The sequence below is a fragment of the Podarcis muralis genome, chromosome W (genome assembly GCF_964188315.1).
Source record: "Podarcis muralis chromosome W, rPodMur119.hap1.1, whole genome shotgun sequence".
Classification (NCBI taxonomy): domain Eukaryota; kingdom Metazoa; phylum Chordata; class Lepidosauria; order Squamata; family Lacertidae; genus Podarcis; species Podarcis muralis.
Window position 1 is genome coordinate 15,507,535 of NC_135674.1, and position 25,389 is coordinate 15,532,923.

The 25,389-nt window shown below is 43.4% G+C and overlaps 1 protein-coding gene across 1 annotated transcript in view; it reads left to right on the forward strand.

Moving 5' to 3' along the window:
- LOC114588873 (nuclear pore complex protein Nup214-like) overlaps window positions 1–25,389 on the forward strand; it is a 41,577-nt gene that overhangs the window by 11,348 nt on the left and 4,840 nt on the right. Inside the window, exons 4-12 of the mRNA XM_077922855.1 lie at window positions 480–669; window positions 1,154–1,224; window positions 9,602–9,665; window positions 11,070–11,173; window positions 16,374–16,462; window positions 17,792–17,809; window positions 17,967–18,033; window positions 19,211–19,337; window positions 20,022–20,183. Of these exons, the coding sequence (XP_077778981.1) occupies window positions 480–669; window positions 1,154–1,224; window positions 9,602–9,665; window positions 11,070–11,173; window positions 16,374–16,462; window positions 17,792–17,809; window positions 17,967–18,033; window positions 19,211–19,337; window positions 20,022–20,183 (892 nt within the window). The remainder of the gene's footprint in view (window positions 1–479; window positions 670–1,153; window positions 1,225–9,601; window positions 9,666–11,069; window positions 11,174–16,373; window positions 16,463–17,791; window positions 17,810–17,966; window positions 18,034–19,210; window positions 19,338–20,021; window positions 20,184–25,389) is intronic.

Below are 25,389 nucleotides of genomic sequence, written 5' to 3' on the forward strand. Positions count from 1 at the left end.
GGCTGAAGATACAGGGGGCAGCACATGTAAAAGGCTCTGACTTTTGCATGGCTAGGATGTAGCCCACTGTATATATCCATTACTCTGTGCGCGTTTGCCTCAAGCCATGCCCACTACTGATACATGCCCCCTGGAATGTTGTCCATAATGTAATGTGGCCCCTGTATAAAAAGGTCCTCCAGTGCTACAATAATCTGTAGCTCATCATTACTTCTGAACTCTACCACTGATAGGAGCTTAGGCTAGTGAAAACATCTCTTTCCTTCAGGTCTTGGAGAGTATGGTATAGAGTATGTATTTTAGTGTTTTGTTGGGCGCGGTATAAATAATAAATTATTGTTATTATTATTGTTATTATTATTATTATTATTTATTATTTATTATACTGAGCTTGGTGGGCCAGTGATTTGACTCTACTGAAGGCAGGTGTCTTTGCTCATATGGATACGATCTAACAAACGTCCATTTCCTTCTAATAGGCTAAGCAGCAAAAACGCCCCTTTGCCTATCAGAAGATGGCTGGGGCGATGGTCATTGACCTGAAATGGAACCCAGTGAATGCCTCCATGCTGGCCGTCTGTCTGTCTGATGGAAGCCTCTCTGTCCTGCAGGTGGCAGATTCCGTGAAGATCTATGCAACTCTCCCTGCTTCAGTGGCTGTTACATCAGGTTAGTAGCATGACTTTTAGACTGATGCAAAAAAATCCTGTTATAAATCAGTTGAATTGGAGTTCCGATTTACATATATTTTAGAGGTACAGCTCAAAGTAAGCCTGATTGCACCATATGGACTATTGCAAACAAGGGTATCTCATAAGGAACCTTTGGCCCTCCCAATGTTGCTGAACTCCAACTACCACCCACCCCTGGCCATTGGCTGTGCTTGCTAAGCTGATGGGAGCTGCTGTTCAGCAGCATCTAGAGGGCCAACATTTCCCCTCTCCTACTCTAGGGTATGCTCTCCTGAGACCATCGTTGGCTGCACCTTCATGTTGAATGGACATTCTATTGCATTCCAAATTTGAGATTGTCGTGTTTGAATAACACTTGTGAGGGCAATTTAAGCCATTTGCCAAATTGCACTGGTTGGTTTTGTTGCTATTTCCTTTGCAACTGCTTAATGATGCCTGCTTGCTTCCCCCCCCCCCTTTAGTGTGTTGGAGTCCTAAAGGAAAGCAGCTGGCTGTAGGCAAGCAGAATGGCACAGTGGTCCAGTATCTGCCTGTAAGTCTGTTTTGTTCTATTTGGCCTATAATGATCTGCCTCCTCCTGCGTCTCCCTCTTGGTTCTTTCCTGTTTTGTTCTCCCAATTCACAGTTCAGAAGATGGAGTCTTAAGCATAAGGGTAGCAGAAGTACATGTCTGGGAATGGCTGTAGTCTAGAGCTTGAGCATCCATTTTGCATGCACTAGTCCCCAGGTTCAGTCACTGTCAGGTAGAATGAGAATTTTGATTTTGTATAATAAGCTAGTTTGTTCATGCCTTCACACTCCTCTCTATTCACCATCCAGGCAATCAAGAAGTTTAGGAGCACAGACTTCCGGGTTGGCGCGACTGGCTAATGGCGGATTCCCTCCGAGCTCCGGAGGGAATCAGCTCAGCAGGGGATCGGGTCTTACCGTGCCGGCGACACGGGGGCCCTCAAAAACCACGGACACGGAGGCCGTGGACATGGTGACTCAGCGGGCACCGTAAGCGCCCCCCGACTCGTGAAAGAGCCTTTTTAAAGGCTACGGATCGGGTGCCAGGGAGCGGCGTGGTGCTGTGAGTCTTCCGCTCCCCCTGCTGAGCGAAGCCGCATGCCATTCTTCAGTCAGCGCTGACTTCTTCCTGCTAAATTTGGACTTAAAAGCAAGAGCAACAACCCGTGAGTAATTTGAAAATTGGATTATAAATTTTTCGGTTTGGATTTGGTACGAACGGGGGAGCCGAAAAAAAAGGGAAGTCCGTCTCCTCCATATTGTTAACAGTGCAAAGCAAGGACCTGTCAACTAAAGTTGCGGGAAAAACTTGTGTGATTGGATAAAAGATATAAACCTCACGGATTTAAAAGAACTAAGCTAAGGTGCTGGAGGACAAGAGATTACTTTGTTTGAATAAAGTACCACCCTACTCAAGCCCGGGAGCAACCCGAGTTAAGAGCCTGCTGAGACATAGATACTTTTGACAGCTGTCAAACTAGCTGTCAAAGCTGAAAGAACTGAAAATTGAAACTTTAACCGACTAAATCGTTACAAAATATTGCAAATAAGGAAAGATTGTTACAAACAAATTTGACTTTTGGATCGGAGAGGGAAAGATTACTAAGTAACCGGAATCCCTCTAGAGGGGATTCTTGGACATTGCAAGAATGGAACTAAAACAAGGAATACAGGAAATACGTGCTGGCTTGGAGAAGCTGACCTCCCTCGTGGGAAAATTGTTACAGATGAATGAGAAAGGCCTTGTTTTGTCTACGAGCCCACCAAACCCGAAGCTATCTGAAAACACACTAACTGACTTGGAAAGGGACTCGCTGTTCAAAACACAGGCAGCTGGACAAGGAAAAGAACCTAAGATTGAGGAGGAAAATACACCTGCCAAGCAAGAGGAGCTGAAGGAAGTGAAGGCCGAGACACTACATAAGAGAGAAGAGAGACAGGCCCAAGCAGGCCCAGCTGAAAGAACCACGGCCAGCATTGAGAAAATAACTCTTCGATCCTGGGAGCTAAGTATGAAAGACTTTCAAAGAAATCGGCTGAAAGGAATTGTGAGAGATTTGCGTGCCTCGGACGTGAGATCACCAGGCTAAAAAGATGGACTAAATGTACTTTGATTAAGGATTGAAACCGGGGGGAGAAGGGTGGGATTTAACAGTCCGAAGGGGGCTTGGAATTTTCTTCTTTTTTTTATTTTCTATAGAATAAAGATTAGCATTATAAGAATGGGGAATCCGTGGGAGGGAAATAGTGGCAATCTTAGGAAAGGTATCTCTTTTTTAGATCTATGCTTATATCTTTGTTTGTTCTTTCATTTTTATATAGAGGGTTAAGGTATATACGCTAATAAAATGTTAAAGTACAATAATGAACTAAAGTATAACTTCATAACTAAAATGAATCTAATTAAATTAGGGTTAAGTAATTTTAATAAAATAAGGTACAGGATGTTTAGGGGAAAAACTTGCTAGAATAAATAAACTGGAGTTGGAAAACAACAGGAGGAGATGTGGGGAAGTTGTGAAAAGAAGTTATTGAAAATAAGCGTGAAGAGGTGAATCTCTTTTTCTTTTTCTTTTTCTCTGTGTGTTGTATGTTTTTATGTTTTTGAGTTTTGATTTTTTGTTGTTTTTTTTACTTTATGTAACCTTTTGGAAAATTAATAAAGATTATTTAAAAAAAAAAAGAAGAAGTTTAGGAGCACAAGGCTGCATATGCACTATACATTTAAAACACATGATTTCTTCCCCCCTTCCCCAAGGAATCATGGGAACTGTGGTTCTGTTGGGGTAAACTATGGTTCTAAGGATTCTTAGCGATAAGCCATGTGCTATGAATGCATGGCTGTGCACCTAGCCAGGCAAAAACACAAAGGGGGAAAGAGGGCTAGTAAGGGGTGTGGCTTGAGGTGAACCCTGAGGACAAAATAGAGGCTTGGAGGACTGCATTTGATCCCTGGGCCTAAGATTAATCAATTTTCATTCATTTTATTTGTTTGCTGCTCTTCTACAAAAAAATCATGCTCAAAGCAGCTTACAACAAAGAAACAGCATTTCGAACGAACACTACTAAAACCTTCATAATAACACAGCACAACAAAAATATATCATACCAAAACTCCACATTTCAGTACTATAAATATAACAAGATTACTTAAGCACCATGCAGCATGCAATAGCAAAAACAAGGAAGCAGCATAGTTTCACCTTAGTCCTAGAAGCACCACTCCTATGATGTTGCTTACAGTCCCTCTCCTGTAGCAGCAGCTTATAAGGCTTATAAGCAGCTTATAAGGCTTCCAAGGGCAAAGGATGGGATTGCTGGAAACACCTCTCCAATGATGATGTTCATCTCTGATATAAGTGAGTTGGGACCATGCCCATAATTAAGCGGGAGGTTAAGAGTGCCCACATTTGACTGCCAACAATCTCTCCTTAGAGGGATCTTTGGCTACAAAATGCCTGTGCCTGAAATCTTGGAGCATTGTTCCCATTGAGAGCAGATTAGGGATAGGGAACTCATAGCCCTCCAGCTGTTGTTGTATTCCATGGGTAGGCAAACTAAGGCCCGGGGGCCGGATCCGGCCCAATCGCCTTCTCAATCCGGCCTGCAGACGGTTCGGGGATCAGCGTGTTTTTACATGAGTAGAATGTGTGCTTTTATTTAAAATGCATCTCTGGGTTATTTGTGGGGCATAGGAATTTGTTCATTTCCCCCCAAAAAATATAGTCTGTGTTGGAGGGGGATTTCCAGCCGGTGGCAGAGGACAGAGTGACTCCAGGAGACATAGGTGTAAAAACCCAAACTAAAACGAAGACTTTATTACTAAGCAAATAAACACAAACTCTGGTGGATGTTATTCCTGCAGGCAAGCAACAAAACTCAGCTTTTTTCCTTTATAGCAACGGTCACCTGCAGCCAATTAATCCCAGAAACTTCTTAAAGGTATACACACATGTTTCTGTGCCGAATGTCCTCTAACACCCCCTCTCATTCAAACAGAAACAATAGTGTTTTAAACAGAACAGAACATATTTACATATCACACACAGCAACTCCCAACTTTGCTACCAGTCGTGCATGTTTTTCAAAAGTTAACGCTTTTGTAAATACATCCGCCACATTTTGTGTACTTTCACAATACTTCAGCATTATTTGGTTCTGTTTTACATTTTCAGCTACATTTTGATATTTAATTTCCAAATGCTTTGATTTGTTTCTAAACTGGTCAGATCCAGACAAGGTTATTACGGCTTGATTATCTTCTATAATTTGAACGGGATAATCACACTGTACGTTTATATCCTTGAGGATCTGAACATAAAATTTTATTTCATTACATAACTCCGACAATGCACAGTATTCGGCCTCAGTTGATGATGTGGCCACGATACTTTGTTTTTTGGATTTCCAACCTATTAAAGAATCTCCAAATTGAAATACCATTCCAGAAATTGATTTTTTATCAGGCAGGTTGGCCCAATCGCTGTCAACGTAACACTGCAATTTGGTGGAACCTGAAGATGGTAATCTTAAACAATAATCAAGTGTTTGCTTTAGATACCGGAAAATACGTTTTAAACCTTTCCAGGCGTTTTCTGTAGGACAGCTTACTAGTCTGCTTAGTATTCCAACTGCATAACTCAAATCTGGTCTGCTCCACAATGAAATGTATAATAAACTTCCAATTATTGAATGGTACATTTCAGGATTTACAGGTTCTGTGCATTCTCCTTCATTTTTGAAAAAACCTATTTCCATTGGGGTTTTTACTCCCTTGCAGTTTTGCATATTGTTTCTTTCAAGTAACTCCATTATTTTGCCTTTTTGACTCAACAAAAAACTTCCATCGTTTGTTCTTTGAATTTCTAAACCGAGATAATTTTTTACTGGACCCAAATCTCTTACTTTAAATTCCTTTCTTAGTTGTTCTGCAAATTTTTCCACTTGCTTGTCACTTTTTGTAGAGTAAAGCAAATCATCAACATAACACAAACACAATTCTTGTTTATCACCCTTTCCTTTAGTGTACAAGCAGTTATCAGCTAAGCTTCTTTTAAAGCCAAGATTTTTTAAAGCATTATCAAGACACTCGTTCCAATTTCTAGCTGACTGTTTGAGCCCATAAATTGCTTTGTTCAGCCTATATACAGAATTCTGTTCTCCTGCCTCAAAACCTGGCGCTTGATTCATAAAAATTTCTTCTTGCAGATTTGCGTTAAGATAAGCTGTTTCAATATCAAAATGGTTTACCTTAAACCCACGTTGTGCTGCAAGAGCTAGCAATAAACGTACACTTTCACTCCTTGCAGTAGGAGAAAAGGTTTCATCAAAGCTTTCACCTTTTCTTTGAGTAAAGCCTCGTGCTACCAGTCTGGCTTTGTACTTAAAATCACCATCTGCCAAGTGTTTTATTTTATACACCCATCTACAGCCCACTGCCTTTTTTCCTTCAGGCAATGGCTCAATGGTAAAGACATTGTGTTCTGCTAAAGATTTCATTTCTGCTTTCATTGCATTTTTCCACCTTACTATTTCCTGGTGTGGTAACTTTAAAACTTCCTCATAATCACGAGGTTCCTTTTTCACATCAACAGTTTTAGCTTCTTGTATAGTAAACCTTTCTGGAGGTACCCCCTTATTGCTTCTTTGTGACCTTCTAACTTGAACACTCTCCCCCTCTGAACTATCTTCCCCTTCTGATTCATCCTGCTCAGGAGAAATTGGTTCAGCTTTAGGAGATTGTGTACTGGGATCCTTATCCCCTGAATCCTCATCACTGTCACTTTCAGAACCTTCTTTAATTTGTGGCTTTTCTTCCTCAGATTTCACAAATTTATCTGTATCATCAGAAGATAACACAACTTCTGAATTTCCATGTAAACGAACCCAACCATCTTGCTCACAAAACTCTGCATGTCTTGATATTACAACTCTGCCACGCCCTAGTGCAAAACGATACCCCTTTGACCAAGTTTGATAGCCAACAAACCTAAGTTTCTTTGCCTTGGGCTCTCCTTTCCTTCTCTGTCCTTTTGGGATGTGAACCCAAGCCCAGCAACCAAAAGTTTTAACATGGTCCAAAAAGGGTTTTTTTCCATAAAGCAAAAAATGAGGGGTGTTGTTTATGGTAGAATGAAACAATCTGTTCTGTATGTAGTTAGCACACAGAATTCCTTCTCCCCAATACTTCCTGGATAGGCCAGAATCACATAGCATTGAATCTAGCATTGTTTGTAAAGATCTTATCTTGCGTTCTGCAACTGAATTTTCTTCAGGCGAAAAAGGACACGATTTACGGTGACTAATACCACGCTTTTTCAACCAAACTTGGAGGGCTTCAGACATGAACTCGCCTCCACGGTCACTTTGCAACTGGGTAACTTTGTAGGGAAACTGCCTTTCTATATAGTTGACCCAATTCTTAATCAGTTGACCAGTTTCACTTTTGTGTTTTAACAAATATACCCAAGTATACCGGCTATAATCATCCACAAGAACCAAAAAAAACTTTGCTCCTCCTTCAGACTCTGCAAATGGCCCACAAAGGTCTGAATGTACTAAAGCAAATGGCCTCTTGCTAATTCTAGTACTTTCAGGATAAGACCCTCGCTTACTTTTAGACTCCTTGCAGGTATTGCAGTCTAGAAAAACTGAACATTTTTTCATTTTAATTCCCTTGCTTAATTCTGGCATTTTTGCAATACTGCGGAAATTGGCATGCCCCAAACGACGATGCCACAGATGCTGGCACTCATCATGCAAGGCTCTATTACAGGCTTTAACACATGCCCCAGACTCACTTACTAGCTGGTCTTTCAAAACAAACAAACCATTTTGTAGTGACGCTGTAACCACTTTTCCAGCTTTCTCTATTCTACAGCCTGAACCAGAAAAGGTTACTTTAAATCCCTGCTTAACAAGACTTGTAACTGAAAGCAAATTATTTTCTAAACTTGGTACACATAAAACATTGGTAAACTTGGTACTTAAACAGTTGATATTCACACTACCCTTTCCAGCTGACTCATGCACTGTTCCATCAGCTAGTACTACATTTACAGATTTACAAGGCTGCTTTTCTACAAGGGTTTGTGCAGACTTAACAAAAATGTTTGTCGCTGCTGAGTCTAAAATCCAGTCTTGTCCAACGTCGTGACTGGTGCCTCGAACTGCTGCAGAAACATACTGGACTCGACTCTTCCTGTCTCCTCGCTTCCCAGCAAACGCAGGCCGCCCTTGTCTTGTATTTTCTCCCACAGACACAGTGCACTGTCGTACTAAATGCTTGGTTGACCCACAACGATAGCATCTTCTAACTGTGAACGCTGCTTCATCTCTGTGGTCTACAACCTCTTTAGGTTGCCGCTCCTCATCAGTTGCATATCTTTTACTGGACTGCCTCCCATTTCTGGAGTTACAGTGAGGGGTTGTGGCCTTCCTCTCATGGCGTCTTTCCTCCTCATCAAGCAAACGCCCAGTTAAGAAATGCATTGTTAATTGGCTTTCTGGGATTGCTTCCAGAGTCATCACTAAATTGTCCCATGACTCAGGAAGTGAAGACAGCACAATATAAACTTTTCTCTGTTCAGAAAAATGTTCCCCAAGTTCATTTAACTGTGAAAATAAATCACGCATTCTTTGAAGATGTGTTGAAACACATTCACCCTCACTTAGTCTGGCTCGGTACAGAGCTCTCATTAGAGTAATTTTGCTGCCAGCAGTGTCTCTAATATGTATTGCTCTCAGTGCTTGCCAAATCTCACTTGCTGTTTCAAGGTCTCGCACATGAGATAACTGAGACTTCTCTAAACTCAAAATTAAATTGGCATAGGCTTTGTCCTCCAGCCTTTGGTCTGCTTCATCTACTTCTTCATCCTCCTCTTTTACAGGAGGGTTAACAATAACAGTCCAACATTGTTCTTTCTTTAAAAACGCCTGCATCTGTAAACTCCATGACATATAATTGGACTCTCCCAGTTTCTCTACTGGAAAATAGGAAGCTCCCCCTTGAGCACCAGCTCCAAGTCCAGCCATGGCGCCACCCAGCTTTCAGCTTTCCACTCAGTTCTTACTCACACGTGGCTTGAAGAAATGTTCGGCTCCTGGTCCCAAACAGACACTCCCTGCCGATGCCTTCACACAGCCAGCTGCTTGAGAAACGCTGAGTTGCTTCCAGTCTCTGGGTTCTTTTCACGCTCTGTCTCTGCCCACTCAGGACTGGGGACTGGGCCCATAACCTGTTGGAGGGGGATTTCCAGCCGGTGGCAGAGGACAGAGTGACTCCAGGAGACATAGGTGTAAAAACCCAAACTAAAACGAAGACTTTATTACTAAGCAAATAAACACAAACTCTGGTGGATGTTATTCCTGCAGGCAAGCAACAAAACTCAGCTTTTTTCCTTTATAGCAACGGTCACCTGCAGCCAATTAATCCCAGAAACTTCTTAAAGGTATACACACATGTTTCTGTGCCGAATGTCCTCTAACAGTCTGGCCCCCCACAAGGTCTGAGGGACAGTGGACCGGCCCCTTGCTGAAAAGGTTTGCTGACCCCTGTTGTATTCCATCTCCCATCAGCTCCATCTAGCATGGCCAATGGTCAGGGGATACTGGGAGTTGTAGTCCAAGAACATCTGGAGGGCTTCAGGTTCATCATTCACAGAACAGACAGTACTGAGTGAAATGTACCATGTCATCAGATCACTGAACCATGGTAGCTTCAGATGAAACACTTTGGACATTTTTTTGAAAGTTCTTGTATAAATTCAGAGTGTTTGTGTTTTATTATTGCATGTGTGATGTGAAGTGTTGCATTGTAGATAGAATACTGTGAAGAAACAAACCCCCCATATGATTAAACTTAGGGTATTCTAATCACTCTCATTCTTCTATTTTTTCAGAACCTGCAGGAGAAGAAAACAATTCCCTGTCCTCCATTCTATGATTCAGATAATCCTGTCAAAGGTACTGTGTTTCCTAAAATTTGGCGTTTTGACCGGTTGGTATTACAGTAGTACAGATGGATCATGTAATCACAGTGTTTCACTTACGTGCCTAGAATTTGCCCATCCATGAAATCCAGGCATATTGTGGAATGTGAGATGCTTGTTTTTGACTAGTCGTTGAAAAATAAATCTGGCAGGTGTTTTGCTCAAAATACTAAGTAGTATTTTATACCAATCCCATTTACAGTATGGATTAATATTTAATCTCCTGTAATTTAGTTGTCAGGGTTGTTAATGCAGCACAGTTACATAATTATAGTGCAAAGATTTGATAATGCCTTCCTTTCTTTTGAAAAAAAGTGCAGTCCTTGGGCATATTATCACATCTGTTACGTTAAATTTTTAATTCGTATATTTGTAATTGAAACTTGAAGCTCTTTATATGTCATGTTCCCTAAGATTAATACAGCAACAAAACTGTTGTGCTCACAGCAGCCCCTTTGAAATTGATGGAGATGACAAAATTAGGCAGATTAACTTCAGTGTGTCTACTTGAGAAGAACTTTGCTGGATGTAGCCCTCTGTAGGGAAGGTTTCCAGTGTCCTAGATCCTTCTGTCTTCACGCAGTACACAGTGTTAAGGAACACATAAAGGAACTAACCAGCTGCATTATACCAAGTCAGACTGTTAATCCACAAAGTTTAGTATTGCTTACTTTAACTGGCAGCAACTGTCTGGGATTTCAGGCTGGGGTGCCTCCCAGCCATACCTGGAAATGCTGGGGATTCAACCTGGGGCTTTCTGCATGCAAAGCAGGTGCTGTACCACCAATATATCCCTCTTTGTCCCTCTTTGTATATAGCTCATTGGATGGACATATGCTTTTGACTCCAGAAATCCCATGTTCATCTCCCAGGTGGGGCTGGGAGAGACTGAAACCCTGGAGTGCTGCTGCCAATTATTGTAGGCAGCACTCAGTTACCTGGATCAATGATCTGACATGATATTGGGAAGCTTCCTAGCATGAGGGGAAAGCAGCATAACTCAGTGGAAGGGCATCTGCTTTGCATGCAGATGGTCCCAAGCTCAGTCCCCCAGTATCTCCAGGTGGGGCTGTGAATGTCTCCTGGCTGAAATCCTGGAAAATCCCTGCCAGACAATATTGAGCTATATGGACCAGTGATCTGACTTGACATAAGGCAGCTTCCAGTGGGATGCATCCAACTGACTTCAACACAGGTTGATTTATTTCAGTGGGCCTACTCTGAGTAGAACCACGCTTGCATACAACCCTATGTTCCTGTGTAAGTAATAATAATAATAATAATAATAATAATAATAATAATAATAATAAGTGGTTCTTGAGAAAAACAAAAGCAAAAAACCCGACAACCCAAGTTTACCCACATTTCTGTTTTCCAGTCTTGGACGTGTTGTGGGTCAGCACTTACATCTTCACTATCGTATATGCGGCTGCGGATGGGATCTTGGAAACTGCACCAGAAGTGGTGATGGCTGTGCTTCCTGTATGTGAAGAGAGGAAGCGCTGGGGAAGCAACTTCTATTTCTCTTGTGTTTGCTTTCTAAGTCTGTGCTGGCTACTGTCATTCTCACAATTTTGCTAGGTCTTTGCCCCTGGTTTGTGCTGCTGTGTCTTCCTGCATTTTAGGCTCTGGCTTCGGAATGATAAAAAAAGTAGATGTAGAATCCCACTTCATAGAAACCATTTAGTCAAACCTTGCATGGAAATTGAAGCATTCACCAACCACAGCAGCCTCCACACTTCTGCTGCGAGTGTCAGTTTTGCTTGCCAAGTCCCCATACAAACATGTGTTAGATGCCTACCTCTTAGATGCACAGGTTTAACTTGTGTGTTTGGAACTTTCTTTCTGCCTGAGGGCCACTTCTGTCCTGAGCAGCTTTCCAGGGACCACATGCCAGTGGTGAGCAGCAGGGTTGCAGGCAAAAGCGAGCAGAGCAATGGATGTACATTTTGCCTCCGGATAGTAGGCTAGTTTCTACGGACACTCATAATAGTCCTTGCTGTCCTCCAGTCAGACAATCAAGAGGCATTATCAGAATTCCAGGATGCATCCCAGCCAGGCAAAACGGTTTAGGAGTGCATATCATTTTGTGGTTATTGAAACATTTCATCATACTTTTGGCCAGAGGTGTGGGACCCTTGACCTTCCACACACTGTAGGGACTCCAACTTCCATTAGCCCCAGCCAGCATGGCCTGTGTTCAGGAATGATGGCAGTTTGTTTTATATAATAATGCATTCTTTATATCTTGCTTTTTCTCTACACTGTAGCTCAAGGCGGATTTCAGAAATTAAAGCGAAACAGATAAAATACAGAAAGCTAAAATATACAGAAGATAATAGTTTAAAAAGAATTAAACTGTAATAGAATTATGTGGGAGTCATAAAGCCATGGCAGAGGTTTGTAAATACTGCAGGGTACCTCCGGACCTCGTGACCAGCACTCTGAGCTTTACAAGGTATTGGAATGCATTGACCTTATAAGGAGTTATGTTCCCTCCCCCTCTGGGCAGTGTAACCCTATATCGTTTGTGGGTGGGTTAAAGCTTGACCGGATGAGGTAACGTGAGACATTGGAATGCAGCCATGCGGCTGGACAGAACAAAGGATAATAAAAAGTGATCAGAGGAGAGGAGAAGTCTCAATGAGCTCTCTCTCTTATTATGGAATATTACTCGCTCTCTATGTCTTTATTTTATATTAAAGAAGTGCCACTTGTAACGGCTGGCCCGACAAGTGGTGCCCCGTGTGAGGCTGAATAAAAGAATACGACTGAGGTTTTTAAAAGAGAAAAAAAGAAGCAACTTAAGCAAACAGTCTGAGGCAGACTAAGAGGATTCTAACAGAAACTGTGAGAGGATTTTCGATCCAAGCAGTGGATATCATCGGCCCCCTACGTCCGGCAAGGATTGCAAAGCGCTGAAGCATCTTTAAAAAGATCCCAGGGTGAGTCCGATCCCTTTTCTTCTTTTTTTTATCAATATTTTAGAGACATGGGTAGCTCCCTATCTTCTCCACAACAGAAATTTTTAAAAGACTTAAAATTTCTCCTCTCCTCCAACAAATTGGAAGTTCCTGATGGTGATGTGATACAGCTCATTCTGGCTATTGATGAACATTTTCCCTGGTTTCCTTTGAATGGAACATGTGAATTAAAACATTGGGACAAGATTGGTGAACATTTTCATGGGCTCCCCAGCAGTAGTGCCCGGATTTTAAATGCTTGGTGCAAGGTTCGATATGCTATGGGCTCTTTATCACCAAAAAATATCTCTATGGCTGTATTGCCAACACAACCTTCAGCTTCTTTAATTCAGCCTGCTGTCCTGCCATGTGTTCCAGCACTTGCTTTGCCAGCACCCCCAGACCCCAAACCTCCAGACTACAGTTCCTCACCAGAGGACCCAATCCTGCAAAAATACAGTGGTCTGGCTGGAAATGACCCTGCTCTTTCAGCAGAACCAGCTACCCCCTTTCAACGTGCAGTCCTTGCCTGCTCCTTATCTCAGGATACCATGGCATTCCCTGGTGCTCCAGCAGGAACTCAAGCCCAGCACCAACCTTTTGACTTTAAAATCTTGAAAGAGCTGCAATTGTCAGTAAGGACAAATGGACTGCAAGCTCCATTTAAACAAGCAAGAGGGAATAATCCTAATCTTACCCTCGCAGATGTGATGGATGCTATGATGGGGCATGGCCCCTTTGCTCAGGCTTCAGTACAAGCCACACTGCTGCAGATCTTATTGAGGGATACTGCTCTTGCTGCTCAACAAGCAATGAGAAAAATCCCGGAACCCACCAGTATCCAGTCTAGGTGGGGTTCAATCAGACAAGAACGGTGGCCTCCACCAAAAGAAAAATCCGCAGCACCAGCTTGTTTCTGAACAGCTTATTTCTGAACAATTGACTTTTGGCCACATTGAACCATCTTCATCCCACTGGCACCAGCAGACAGGAACGGTTTGCTTTTATATTGCCAATATAACAATTTGCAGCCCAACCAGTGATGTCAGTGGATTGTCCTGCCTCACAGCATGTGGAACTCCCCTACACTTTGTCAGCATTTTGTGGATGAAGCATCAAAACCTTTCCGCATGCGCCACCTAGAGGTGCTGAACACCAGCTGCATCTGACAGTATTTGCTACACCATTGTTGCCAACAGGAATTTGGCAAGAAGAAGACTATCTGCATTATAGAATGGTTACATCTACCACATACCCCTCCAAAGAACATTTATTCCGTAATTGAATCCACATCAGACATTGTTATCAAAGGACGTTCACGAGCAATAGCTTTGAGCGGTTTTGATGTTGCATCAATTTATTTGCCTTTCTCACAGACTGAACAGCAGCATTTATTGATCACAAATGCTGCCGTGCAAATTGTTTTGGCAGATTTTATAGGTGTCATCATTTTTAACCCTCCAAAGGATGACCGTTTGACATTTCTGACGCAGGTCACCTATGTTTTGGCTATCCCCTTGTCTCTCACACCTCTCCCCTCTGCACTAACCCTCTTCACGGATGGAACGAAAAGTAGGGGGGTGGTGACGTGGGAGGAGGGAGGAAAATGGAAATGTTATTTACCCCTCCACAGTCTTCTGCCCAGCTTGCCTTTCAATCCTTTCCTACTCAAACTTTCAATCTTATTGTGGATATGACTCAGTATGTATATCGCCTTTTTGCTATTTTACCAGTATCTTATATAACTCCTTCCTTGAATTCTGACTTGTTTTCCTTGTTTCTTGCCCTGCAAGCTTTACTTCAGCACAGAGAGTTCCCTTATTATGTTGCACATCTTCGCTCCCACACATCGCACCCAGGGTATTTAGCAGAGGGCAATGCAAGAGCAGATGCAGCCTTGAGGGACATTTCTGCCTTTTCTCTCTTTTCTGATCCTGTACTAGGTCATAACACCTTTCATCTCCCTGCGAAAGCATTGGCTAAGCAGTTTTCTATTCCTTTGGCCCAAGCTAGGGATATTGTGTCCCAAGGTGCTTTCTGTTCCCAAGGATGGCGTGCGGCCATGGCGAGCATCTTCAACCACGGAAGCACCTTCCTAACCATTTGCCTTGCCATCCTCTCCTGCACCGTTGTACAAGGAAGAGAAGCAGACGATCCAGTCCAGTTGAAACCACCATATTTCACCTTATCAGCTGGCAAGCCGCTGTCATCAGAATCCTACTCTGGCTGGCAGCATCCACGGCTCAGCCACTCTCAAACTATAAGAACAGCTTTGTTGAATAAGACTTATAGGGGAGAAAATTATCATAAGATATGGAGGAATAATATTTTTGTACAAGATATGATTAAGTTTACTAGCTTATTGCATGCTTCTAAATGTTGGTTATGTATGCACATGCCGCCCTTTGCCAGTCATTCAGGCATAATGCTTCATGGTGTGCCTGTCAATGGATCTTTTCAATTTACTAATAGCATATCCCCTAAGCAAACCTTTTGGCCTCCAGTACAATTGACCCTCCATGAGCCTGCCCCCATTTGTTTTCAAATTAAAGAGGGGAAAGAATCATGGGGCATATATCCAAACTGTCAATATACATTGAAATTCATGTTTAATAGCTCTTGTTCTCTTACAGCGATACCAGTGCATGGTTATAAACCAGAAAGGAAGCCTACCATGCAGCTTGGAATCAGAATTCTTATATTCTTGGCTTCCGGATGGAAGTTGGCTTCGACATTTATTGATTATAGTGATTATTATAGTAGTTATTTGCATTATTTTGTGTTGCTATATACAATGTATTCCTTCTTTAATTTCTGTATGTACTGCATGGTTCTCCAGTCCGCGGCCCGCTTCCGGTCTCACAAGAGTCGCCTATCGCTCTCGACATAACCATTGGTACTGATATATATGGCTCTTATTAAAATATAAAGAAAGAGGGCATGTGGGAGTCATAAAGCCATGGCAGAGGTTTGTAAATACTGCAGGGTACCTCCGGACCTCGTGACCAGCACTCTGAGCTTTACAAGGTATTGGAATGCATTGACCTTATAAGGAGTTATGTTCCCTCCCCCTCTGGGCAGTGTAACCCTATATCGTTTGTGGGTGGGTTAAAGCTTGACCGGATGAGGTAACGTGAGACATTGGAATGCAGCCATGCGGCTGGACAGAACAAAGGATAATAAAAAGTGATCAGAGGAGAGGAGAAGTCTCAATGAGCTCTCTCTCTTATTATGGAATATTACTCGCTCTCTATGTCTTTATTTTATATTAAAGAAGTGCCACTTGTAACGGCTGGCCCGACAGAATTAAAAATATATAAACACAAATTATGAAAATATTGATAGCAAAAAATAGCAAAGCACTATTCAAATCACTTTCCTTAAAAGCAGTCAGTTCCCCAAAGCGCATGGGAACAAGGCAGCCTTCACGTCCCAGGGGAGAACAGCAAGGAAGGAGCCAGTCTAGCTTCTCTAGGAAGGAAGCCACAAAATCTGGGAGCAGGCTATTATGAAGGCCCCTATCATGAAGGCCCCCTCCTTGTAATTATGAAACAGTTGCAACCATAAAACAGTTATGTATGTTATAAATGATGCAAACATTTTAAAACAGTCCAGTGTCTGCAGGGTCATTTGTTAGCTGCCCCTCCCTTAAGGCGCTTTTTCTCATATGTTGCATCTCCCATTTTACACACTATTTCCCATTCTGTCTCCCCATTCAGAAAAAGGAAGACAAGTGGCCTGAGCTGTTTGTGAATTTTATGGAGCCCTGTTATGGCAGCTGTTCTGAGAGGCTACATCACTACTTCCTTAACTGTGGCATCTGAATATAGACTGCATTTTTAATCAAGACTTATATTGGCTTATATCTTGATCAGGTTCCTAAATTAAATGGGCTTAGATTTTCAAATGTTTCATGCCAGGCAGAGAAAACCTTGGCCATTCTCCTAAGACAAGGGGCCCCCCTTGATTTATAGCAGAAAACAATTCTCAAAGTCGTAAAAGCTGGAATTACAGACTAAGAGCGAGGACATTGACCCTACATGTTACAGAAGATAAAAAAAGCAGAGATAAACATAATTAGGAATGGGCAAATAGTAAAATGATACCATGGGCCTCTCTTAAACCTTGAGCTGTATTTTCTAAGGCCAGAGGCAAATGGGGAAAAAAAACATCTAGCTGACAGAAAAAGAGAGCATTTTTAGGAAATCTTCTAAAAGCAGTTTCTTTTTTAAACTGAGAGAGTTAAAAAGGGCAATAAATGTTGGGAAAGGCAACTGGCTTGGCTGGGGAAGAAGAAGCTTCTTCCTATTTTATTTTGAGGCTGGAAAGGAGGGTGAAAGGGGGAGGTGTAAACTAAAGAGGCTTCTTTAAAAACTGTTTTTTACTGAGTTCCTTCCTTTCTACTTTGAGAAGCTTTATTCTTTTAAAAGGTTACCTATGATAATGTATGAAATATATTAGCTTAAATATATTGGCTTAAATGTAATTATGCAAAGGATTTAAGAAATGCTAGATTCTTATTTCATATAGTTGTAAGAGTTGTATTTATCCTGAAATTAAGTCAGCCACCAGCCTAGCCCCCTTGCCAGACAAGAAGACGCCATCCAAGCAGTCCTGATATATAGTTGTCAGGCATTTGTTTAGAAACCTTCAAATGAAGGAGATCTTTCAATGTTGATGTGAAACTCAAGATCCTTGACATATGTTTAAGATAAAAATTTAAGATTAACCATTTGTTTTAGAAGGCAATAGGGCAAGGAGGGCAAGAGGTGAGCTGGTAATTAAGATTCCATGTAAGATATATTATTACTTATTTGTCATTTATATATAGCTCTTTGTCTCCCTTATAAGGATAGAAGGAAATGGGTGTATCTATTGTGATTGGTTCTAGCAAACAGCCAATAGGAAATCCAACCAGGCTGATTGGACAGAGGCAGCCCAAGGAGGAGCAAAGGGGGCTGGATTAAGGGAATATAAGTGCTGGCCATAATGGCAGGAGGGCAGGCCAGAGCTTGGTAACCATATACCACTGTGCCTCTCATTTATTTGTCTGACAAATAAATTATTATTTTAATTTCTCTATTGCTGCGTTGAATATTTCATTCCAGCTAAGCGTTAACCACAAGCAGGGTGCTACAAACTACGTTGAAGAATGGTGAGTAATGGCGATCATACAACACTGAATAGTTCCCTTTTAACATTAATTAGGTGAGCAAAGGGCTGGGTGTATTTAAAGACTGTTATTTGAAACTAACAGGGCAATGCTGCTTGAAGTGGGTTATGGATTTGTGGTTGTTGTTTCCTTCCTCAAGGGATCTGGTCCTTGCAGCATCTGCTGCTTCCACAGAGGTCAGCATCCTCGCAAGGCAAGGAGACAAGGTAATCCCATTTCCTATTTCCCCAGCAAGTGCCTCTTATAAGAAGATCAGAGGTCCCAGTGAGAGTTCCAGAGGGGTAGTTCTTATTATTAGTCAGCTGCAGCAAGAAATAGCAAAGTCTCATGTCACCTTGAACCCCCCCATGCACTTACTGGGACAGAATATTTTATTATCGTTTATTATTATTATTTATTTATTGCACTTATACCCTACCTTTTTTCCTCCAAGGAGCTCAAGGTGGTGTACATGGTTCTCCCCCTCATTTAATCCCCACAACAACCCTGTGAGGTAGCTTAGGCTGAGAGGCACAGACTGGCCCAGTGAACTTGATCAATTTGAACCCTGGGCTTCCAGCTCCAAGCCCGATCTGCTAACAGTTACATTATTCAGGCTCTTGCTTTTGTGGACCGTGGACTCACCCCCGCCAATGATAGTGGACCAGATATACCCTTTTGACTTTAAGGCATCTCTTGAAGACCTTTTTATGCCAACAAGCCCATGCAACTGCCTAAACATTTTTTATTATTCAGTCGTTTAAATGTTTATTTCATAATGTTTCACTTGTACTTGTACATATTGTTGTATACAGTGGTACCTCGGCTTAAGTACTTAATTCGTTCCGGAGGTCCGTTCTTAACCTGAAACTGTTCTTAACCTGAAGCACCACTTTAGCTAATGGGGCCTCCTGCTGCCGCCGCACCGCCGGAGCACAATTTCTGTTCTTATCCTGAAGCAAAGTTCTTAACCTGAAGCACTATTTCTGGGTTAGCGGAGTCTGTAACCTGAAGCGTATGTAACCTGAGGTACCACTGTGCTGCCTCAATACTTTATATGAGTTGGTTGTACACAAAAATCTTTATAAATGAACCAAGGAATAATAGTAATTTTCCTCTCCACTGCATGTGCCACAGTGATTTTTTAAAGTGAAAAAAAGCCCTTATTACTACAAGTTGACCTCCCTGGCTGGAACGATTCCAGAGGTTGCCAAAGCACAGAGCCATTGGGGAGCGGCCATAGCTCAGTAGCAGAGCATCTCTTTAGCAAGCATAAGGCCCCAGGTTCAGTTCCCAGCATTTCCAGGTAGCGTTGGGAGTTGCTGTTAGTCAGTGTAGACAATAATGTGCTAGATAGACCAAGATCCTGATTCCTAGTACTAATTAAACTAACCCTTCTTACAGAACAACTGGGAGCTGTGGGTTCTGGAAGACTCCAGCCGAGCAGAACTTCCGGTCACAGATAAGAGCGATGACACTTTGCCCGTAGGCGTGGCCATTGATTACACCAGCAACATGCCCATAACCATTAGTAAGTATATGAATGTTGCTCTTGGGTTAAGCATAAAGCAAACAACAGTGCTCTCTATAGCAGGTGTGGGGAACCTTTTGCCCTCCAGATGTTGCTGAACCATGTCTCCCATCAGCCCTAGCAAGCATGGCCAGGGATGCTGAGAGTTGTAGTTCAGCAACATCTGGAGGGCTAAAGCTTCTTCATGCCTGCTGTAGAGGGAGCTTTAGTGCTGGTCATTAGTCCTGAGAAGATGCTATTAATATACTTGGAAGTGCTATTTTCCCACCTTCTAACTGTGATTCTTGAGGCTATTCAGAGTGGGCAGACCTGCGACCTCGGGGCCAATTGTGACCCTCCAGGCCTCCATCTGGCCCATGGGACTCTCCCCAGCTGACACTGTTTTTTGCCTGGCTGGAATGTGTCCTGTATAAGTAAAAGAAAAAAAGGGTAGACTAGAAATGCATGGAACAGAGTTGTAATACATGTTGCATTATTCAAGAGAAGTCATCTTGGGCACTTAGTTCCCTTTGTAAAGTTTTAAACTCTTGCCATTCTAACATAACTTCCTGGTCCCTTCCCGGACTTGGTCTGAGGGCTGCTTACACAGTGGAGGTACTGCTGAACATGTCTGGTCATGTTGTGTGTGTGTGTGTGTGTGTGTGTGTGTGTGTGTGTGTGTGTGTGTTTGTGGCATTTTTGCAGGTAAGGATAAAACCACGGACCCAGCACCGGTCCTGCTGCTGCTGTCAACTGATGGAGTCCTCTGCCCCTTTTACATGGTCAATCAAAACCCTGGTGTGAGGTCTCTGATGGTGATGCCGGAGCCTCTCTCTCCAGAAGGAGACAGAGGAACAAAATCAGCTGGTAGGTGCTTGCTTGCTTTTGGGGGGAGTTTTGGTCCAGCAACACCCGAGGATCCAAGGTTGTAGAACACTTATCCTAAAACACCTTGAATGCAAATGGAGCAGCCTAGTGCCCTCTAGGTGTTACAGAACTCCCAGCAGTCAGTGACCAAGAATAATGAGAGTCAGAATTCAACAATGTATGGGTGGCACCGTGCCAGAGAAGGCTGGTGTAGAGTGATAAGGAGGGCGTGGCAAGCGACATGCACAACTGGAGATCAAAAAGACATACCTGTGCCCCTTACCCTCCCTTTTCAATCTTTTGGTTTTGCTCATCAGCATTTCCACCTTGATAGATATTTGTTTATGTGGTTAGGATTGCTCTGTAAGGCTGCAGTCTTGGGAACGCTTCACAGCGTTCCATAGGAGAGTAGGAAACAGACCTCATGCCAGGTTGGACCATCAGTATTATCTGCACTGACTGGCAGCATCTCTCCAGGTTTCAGGCAAGGGTCTCTCTCTGTCCCACCTAGAGAAGCTGGGTGTTGAAGCTGGGTCTTTCTGTGTGCAGTGCAGAGGCTACCAAACTGTCCCACTTTGCGTATATGATTGGTTGAAACTACGCTTTGGATGCAAGGAGTCCTGTGTTCAGTAGTTGGCATCTCCACATGGGGCCGGGAGAGACCCTGGTCTGGAAACCCGGGAAGCTGCTGCCTGTCTGTGTAGACAGCACTCAGTTAGCTGGACCAACAATCTGACATGAAATAAGGAATCTTCCTAATAGGTGGGGCGGGGGAGCAGTGTAGTTCAGACGTAGAGAAACCTGCTTTGCATGCAGAAGGTCTCAGGTGTGATCCCTGGCATTTCCAGGTAGGGCAGGGAATGTCTCCTGCCTGAACCCTGGAGAGCTACTGGAGATGTCAGGGATTGAACCTGGGACTTTCTGCATGCAACACAGGTTCTTTCCCACTGAGCTGCCAATATATGGTCAGTATATTGGTAGTAAATATTGAATTCAAAGGGCGAAGAGAACTATTTGTGTATTATCTGTTTTGGCCAGAGATGAAGGTTCACTGCAAAGCCCTGTTCACTTTTCATCTGTGTAATTGCATTTCCTGTTCAATATGGAACACCTTAGTTTTGGCAAAGGCTTTTCTTTCCAGCTCTACTTGGCTTGCTTGTCAGCAGGATGTTTGATTCAGACTGACATGATCCTTGCCAAAAATCGATGGGGGATTGTAGAAGGCCTTGTGCTCTCAATTCCCAGCTCAATTAAAATCCAGCCGACCTGGGAAATTGTAGTATTGATTTAAGGGCCTTCCCTTTAGGCAGGGATCTTGGAGGTCCGATCTGTGAGTCTGAAAAGATCTATTGTGCATTTTTATTAAATTACTGTGTATGTCTATCCTGCCATATCCTTAAACGGCAGAGCTAATATCAGTATTCTAAGCATGTATCTGTGCATATACACAAATCTTGTCTGGGCTTGATAGAGAGTTAAAATGTGTGCTGACTCTGGCCCTCCCCTGTGGGGCTAAATGGGGGAAGGAGAATCTTGTATGATGGCATGCTGAGCTGTGGAGTTAAGTCCAAGTGCTTCTGAGGTACATCTCAATTGTGTGGGAAAGCCTCTCCACAACACCAAACTGTGTGGCAGTTGAGGGTCTTCTTCCTGGCAGATCACTTCCTGGTGCAACTGGACTTCTCCGTGACCCTTCCCCTCTGCAGGGAGGTGGGACCAATTCGGATAGTCCGCCCCCGCCACTTAATGGATCCAAATGGTTTCCAGAGAGTGGTAGGGGATGCTTTTGTTGGGAAACTGCCAGGGAGATATTGTCCATCATGGCCCCAAGCCGGCTGCCGGACGTCCATCGATCTCCCATAGCCAGGCAGATCCAGCAGTTAGCGACACGAAGCCTTAGAAATAGATTGCCACATTCTAGGCTTGTGCACACTGTTCTTTATCAGCAGAAAACACAGCCAGAAAGCTTGCACCGCAGAAGAGCATAATTTACAGACTTTATTTAGCGTTGAACAGAACAAAGGAAAAACATGACCGTTCTGTGCCAGTGTCTCTGACCGACTGAAATCGAAAGGAAACAGCAAACATAAACATCCTGTGACTAGGACATGCGCAGACTCTGTGACTCTCAAAGCCTGCTCCCTTTTAAGGTGGAATGGAAATATCCCAACATCCTCCCCCTTTCCGTGTAACCTGTAGTACCTGTGGTTAACCCAATTGCAACCTCTGTGTGTAAACCTTTAGTTGTTCTTTGTTAACAACCTTAGACAACAGATCAGCAGGAATTTCATTTCCTGCCATGTAGGACACCCGAATCAGTCCCTTTTGAATACACTCTCTTGCACGATGTAGCTTAATCTGCAAGTAATTGGTTCTTTGCTTGCAACTCTCGGAGTTCAGCAAAGCCAAACATGATCTATTGTCTTGATACACTTGTATAGGACATTTCACAGAAACCCCGATGTCCTTAAACAGTTGCATCAACCATTCACAATCCATGAGTGAAAATGACAGAGCATTGAGTTCTGCTTCACAGGAACTTAGGCTAACTGTCGTCTGCTTCTTGCACAACCAGTCAAACAGGCAGTGGTTGTGCATGTAGCATACTCCAGAAGTGCTTGTACCATCTGTGGTGTCACTTCCAAAACTTGCATCTGCAAAGATTTCAAGACCTCCAGTCTTCTGACTGGTGAACCTCAGCCTGTAGTGCATAGTCCCTTTCAAATAGCGGGCTATGCGCTTCAGAGCTTTCCAATCCTGAACCGTAGGATTGTTGGCATGTCTGCTAAGCAGATTACAGCTTACAGCTATGTCAGGTCTTGAACATCTGGCAATGAAATTCAGCTTGCCTAGAACGCATCTGTATAGCATTGTGTCAGAAAACGCTTCAGCAGTACTGTCTACCTGGTAACCTGTCACCATCGGTGTGTCTGCTGGGTTTGCATCAACCAAATTCAACCTGGTTAATACATCAGCAATTTTCTGTGTTTGGTGTACCAGAAAATTACCTGCTTGGTCCTTCTCCACCTGCAGAGAAAGATAGTTGGATACCTCACCAAGATCCTTCATGTCAAAGTGCTCCTTCAGCTGAGCTAGGGTGCTTTGATAGAAAGCCTGATTCTTCCAAAACATCAGAAGATCATCAACAAAACATAAACAATACAGTTTGTTTTGCCCCTCCTCCTTGACAAACACACATGGATCAGCTTTGCCCTGGTGAAAACCTAGAGAAAGCAACGTTTCAGTGAGTTTTGTGTTCCAACACCTAGCACTCTGCTTGAGACCATATAAGGATTTCCGCAGTTTACAGACCATTCCCTTCTGTATCTGCATCCCGTCAGGTGGAAGCATAAACAGCTCCTCGTTCAAAATCCCGTACAAAAAAGCTGTATTAATGTCATGATGGGAAACATGCAGTTTCTCCTCCGCAGCGATCTTGAGCATCAGCCGAATGCTCTCATATTTGACTGTGGGTGAGTAGGTCTCGTGGTAATCCTGTCCTGGTACCTGTGAAAAACCTCTGGCAACCAATCTGGCTTTGTGTCTGACTACCTTGCCATTCTGGTCTGTCTTGGCCTTGAAGACCCATTTGCTGCCAACCAGTCTCATTCCTGGGACTACCGGTACCAGCTCCCAAGTTTGGTTCCTGTTCAAGGAATCAACTTCAGCCTTCATGGCATTAAGCCAAGGCTCAGCATCTTTAGAGGTTAACTCCTGAACCTCTTTGAAGCTTGAAGGTTCCCACACCTTCTCTGAGCTACTAAGAACAGCAGTTGCAGTCTTAGCAAACTCATCAGCAAATCTCTTTGGAGGTCTGCCTTTGGTCGCCCTTTCAGACCTGCGTACTAGACGCAAGTCTTCTGGACTCATCTCCTCTTTTTTAGGAGAAAAATGACCAATGGTGAACAGTGGTTCTTCCAGTTCATTGTCAGACGCATCAGATGGTCTGACTGAGGCCTTTGCACTCTTGTAGTCTGCTGTGTCATCACTCTCACTGACATCAGCAGCAGCGCCGCCCACTGAACTGGAATCCGAACTCTGATCATCATCATCATCATCATCATCATCATCCTCATCCTCAGTTTTCTCGGCATCATCTGCCTTTTTCTCATCACCTTCATCTTCCTCTGGGTAAGATACACATTTCATGTGAAACTTACAAGGTTTGATGTTCAAACCTTCAACCAATCCAGGCATCTTGGCCAGCGCCTGCCAAGACATGTGACAAAATCTTCGATGTGCATCATGAATGCATCCTGCATGAAGAACCTTGTTAGTTTGTGCAACACAACAAGAATCAGCATTAGACACAACAGCATTGTCATCATAAGTTATACAGAATAAACCATCTATAAACTTTGCATGCAAAATGTCCTCTTTGCCTTTTCTGATGACACAGACGCTCCTCTTGAAGGATATCTCAAAGCCACGCCCAGTCAGCTGTGGGACGCTAAGCAAATTGTCCGCAGCTCCAGGAACATACAGTACATTACTGATGGTTGTATGCAAACTTGCAAGTTTCACAGTCCCTTCTCCTGCAATTTGCAACGTCCTTCCATCAGCCAGGTGGATCTCTCCTTCTTGAGGCGAGAAGGAGATAAACAGGTGCTTATCCTTTGAAAGATGGCGGCTCGCACCAGAGTCCACAATAAACCTGGCTTTAGCCTTTGGAGCAGTCTTTGCAGCAAGCAAAACCTTGTTTTCCACCGGCGTGGGCTTTTGCAGCTTGCCCCCCTGCTCCTGGCCATGAGACTTGCCTTTAGCCTTTGGTGAAGCAGTGCCAGCTAACAAAGCCTTGTTTTCCACTGGCGTGGGCTCTTCACCCCCCTTCTGCTTCGGGCCATCTGCAGGCATCTGTCTTTGTTTACCTCTGGCCTTCCGGCCTCTGCAAAGACGATGACCTTGGTTCCCATGAGAAACAGAGCTCTCAGCTGCCGACTCCTTGGCTCCCCCTGGAGGCTGGAATGCTGCCTGGGATGACATCACAGTCTGCTCCCCCTGCAGCTTGCAACCGGTGCCCTCAGCATCCCTGCATTCACTCGCATTCTGGGAAACAGCCAGGACCTCCGATGCAGTCAAACTCTGGGCATTACAACTCTGAGCTGGGATGACTGGCATGTGGGCTATCTTCAAAGCATTCCACATCTTACGTGCCGTCACGTTGCCAGCAAGCGTAGCAATTTCCTCCAGAGAGACGGATAAGACT